The 3,104-nt window shown below is 45.0% G+C and overlaps 1 protein-coding gene across 1 annotated transcript; it reads left to right on the plus strand.

Annotated features, from left to right (window-relative positions):
- Positions 1–553: 553 nt before the first annotated feature.
- On the plus strand, positions 554–1,185 carry LOC148024451 (uncharacterized). Its single transcript, XM_087693586.1, has 2 exons — positions 554–601; positions 703–1,185. Exons 1-2 carry the CDS (start codon positions 554–556, stop codon positions 1,183–1,185), a joined length of 531 nt encoding a protein of 176 aa, XP_087549712.1.
- The last annotated feature ends 1,919 nt before the right edge of the window (positions 1,186–3,104 follow it).

The following is a 3,104-nucleotide window of genomic DNA, read 5'->3' on the forward strand; positions in this document are numbered from 1 at the left end:
TCAACTAGAAGTCCAAACTTGGAACTCTTTGACTTGGATCCAAAGAGAGTATTTAAAACATCCCAGGTGTCCTTGGCATTGTTGCATTCATCCACATGATGGATGTAAGTATCATCCAACTCTAGCTTTATTATGGCTTGTGCTTTGTCGTCATGAACTTCCCATGCAGTGGCTTGAGCAGGATCTCGAGGCTTCTTCTCCTTTCCATTTGCAATATTCCATAAACTTTTCTTCATGAGGACCAACTTGATCCTAGTTTGCCATGTATGAAATGAAGTTCCAGAGAACTTGAAGCTTAAGTCATTATCTTTCAAAGGCATCTTGACAAAAAAAATAGTAATTAAATACTTTTCAAATACAATGATGCCTGAAGAGAGGGTCCTCTGCTAAACCACACTAGTAAGGAGTGTGGAGGAAGTCGGCCATATCTGCAACTCTGGAACTTACAGTTTTGGTCTTCAAGGGGTGCTGAAACACCTATGGGTTGGTTGCTAAAGCACAGCAGCGAGGGAGTAAGACGGAGTGGATGTTGGGCAACACACTACCATTGGCGATGGTAACGTGGCCTAGCAATTTGCTAAGCTCCTCGTCGTTGCGGACGGTGAGCTGGATGTGGTGGATGCGCGTCTTCTTGTTGTCACGCGAAGCATTACCGGCGACCTTCAGAACTTGAGCTGCTAGATACTCCAGCACCGTCGCAAGGTACACTGGGGCACTAGGAATTGCAACCCTGCCTTTGCGCTTCGTGAGACAGCCTTCTTGCCTGATGCCTTACCTCTCTTCATCAGAGCTTGCTACCTGTATGCCTTGAATGATGACGATTCTGTCGTGCTAGCGAGTGTGCAGTACTCTGTTCCTACAGAGCGAGCCTATGCCTGGACGAAGGTGCTGCTCAATTTGATCGAGGCTGAGGACGTGATGGTGCTTGCGACGGTCCCGAGCATGCATTTCCGGGGCAAGATATCTGTCGATGAACGGCTTATCTTCAGGCTGGAGACCGATCGGGTGCGGACATCAGAAAACGGACACTGCTCCATACCGTATTATCCTTCCGACAGCCTGGCGGATGGATTTCCGGCTGTCGTTCTCTCACGTCGCCAATTGCAGAAGAAGAAAGCGAGGCTGATACTCACATGGCCTGATGTAGGCTTATCTGCCATTGATGTGCTCGTTTCTGCTCTTTAGCAAAGTCTCCCTGCTGCTTTAGTCATGGATTTCTCCCAAGCTCTCTGCTGCTTCACTTATGGATTTCTCCAAAGCTCTGATACCATCTTGAAAAATGAGACAACGGAAGAAATGGAAGGCACGCAAAAGTGGATAAAATTATTCAAAGAGAGAGTCATAATATATATAGATAAGAGAGAAACATCATCGATGTCTCCATGATTCTCTCCTCTAATTTCTCCATAATTCTCTCCTAGATTCTAACCTACACACACATGGGTATACTGCCTTACATCATAGATTAGGTCACTCACACTCTTAAGCACACATCTAGTCCTATGTTCACCATGTGAACTGACACTATCCCCCTTTACATTTAGTCTTCTTGAGTTTGATTTACCAACAAAAATAAGAATGCTTTGATAACTTGAGAGTTCATTCACTATTTTTGGTGATGAAAAATAATCAGCACAAAAAAAAGAAACACAAATTGGTTTTGAATGTTCCAAAATGTGAAAAGCAAAGGACTTCAAGAACAACACATCAAAAGCCATCATGTGTCTCAACTCATACTCTTAGACCAGAATTCTATTATATGCAAGTGATTTCTTGTAGGAGAGGAGAGGAGAGTGCTATATGAAGGGGAGCTATGGAGCTCTACCCCGAGACCTACGGACCACTTATTGATCAAGCGTTTCAAGCCGAGCGGCCATGGCTACCTCTCACATAGCCGACACGCAATGCCTACCTTACGGGTGTAGTGAGCTTACCTTGATGCTCGATCGAGTTCCCTCCTCTCTCTTACACTCTAGTAGCTCCACGATCCTTGCGGCAAGCTCAATCAAGGTCAAGCCCTCTCCGTCAAGCTCCATCCTCCATAGCCGCACTAGAAAAGAGAAGAGAAGAGAAGAAGAGAAGATGAAGAGAGAAGATGGGGAGCTTCTTCTCCATGATCCCTCACTCTCACACACTCACTCCCTCACACTCCTCAATCCCTCACTCAAGCACAAGCAAGAAGGCAAGAAACAAGAGAAGAAGAAGAAGAAGCTTTGGCCACACACAAGAATGATCTTCTCATTCACTTTTGAACTTTATATACATGCCCTACTTTTTGGGCGGTCATCCCCACTTTTTACATGGTTGGCCATTAGCCTAGGCCCTCTTTTCCTATTTCCCACCGTTCTAACTTATCCCATTCCCAACTGCATACAATTTGCACAAGAGTGAGCCTTGCACTCTTTTACAAGGATTCTGGAGCACTTTCACAATTAATGGTGCGCTTTTACTCTTTTCTTTTCTTGAGGCGACATTGAGGCCTTTTGGAGAGGTCCTCATTCAAAAATTTTAGGGTTTGACTTCCATCCGAGGTGCCTTTTCCTTCCTTTGTCCTGTGTCCTTTCGGTTATCTCATTTTTCCATTTTCCCACTCCTCTGCTGCATTTTCCTGCTCCTCTATGCTGCGGTAAACATTACCCCCTCCTAGCTAAGCACCAGTCCCATGGTGCTATGGTGGGGAGTAGTGGGGTAGTTGGGGTTGTTGCTAAGTGGAGCTAGTGGGTAGATGACCACAATCAAAAGGTGCTATTGTGAATGAGAGGTGATGTTGTTTGATTAACGATGATCGGGAGAGATTTTGGCGTGCTTTAGACTTCATGAAGTTGCTTAACATCTCTCACACAATTGTAGCTCCCATTCATGGCTAATAAAGGTTTTGCATGGGCATCTCTAATCCTGTTCATTGCCAGCCGGCTGTTGAGAACCTTGTAGCTGTGCATCTTGTGTTGATCCGAAAGCACTTAATCAATAAGCAATCCACAGGTCTAGGGGTTTTGAACATACATTTGGAGAATATGAGGTTTCAAAATCTATGCCAATGGTGGGTCCATCACTGAGTTTTCCTTCTACTTGATTTGGTTTAGTCATGGTAGCCATCAACAGGC

The sequence above is a fragment of the Lygodium microphyllum genome, chromosome 15 (genome assembly GCF_053477565.2).
Source record: "Lygodium microphyllum isolate KBCC chromosome 15, Lygodium_microphyllum_v1.1.10, whole genome shotgun sequence".
NCBI lineage: Eukaryota > Viridiplantae > Streptophyta > Polypodiopsida > Schizaeales > Lygodiaceae > Lygodium > Lygodium microphyllum.

Bases quoted from the DNA above. Each gene is read 5' to 3' on its own strand.
- LOC148024451 (XM_087693586.1), top strand. From the start codon at position 554: ATGGTAACGTGGCCTAGCAATTTGCTAAGCTCCTCGTCGTTGCGGACG. The intron at 602-702 runs GTGAGCTGGATG...CACCGTCGCAAG, and splicing joins GCTCCTCGTCGTTGCGGACG to GTACACTGGGGCACTAGGAA.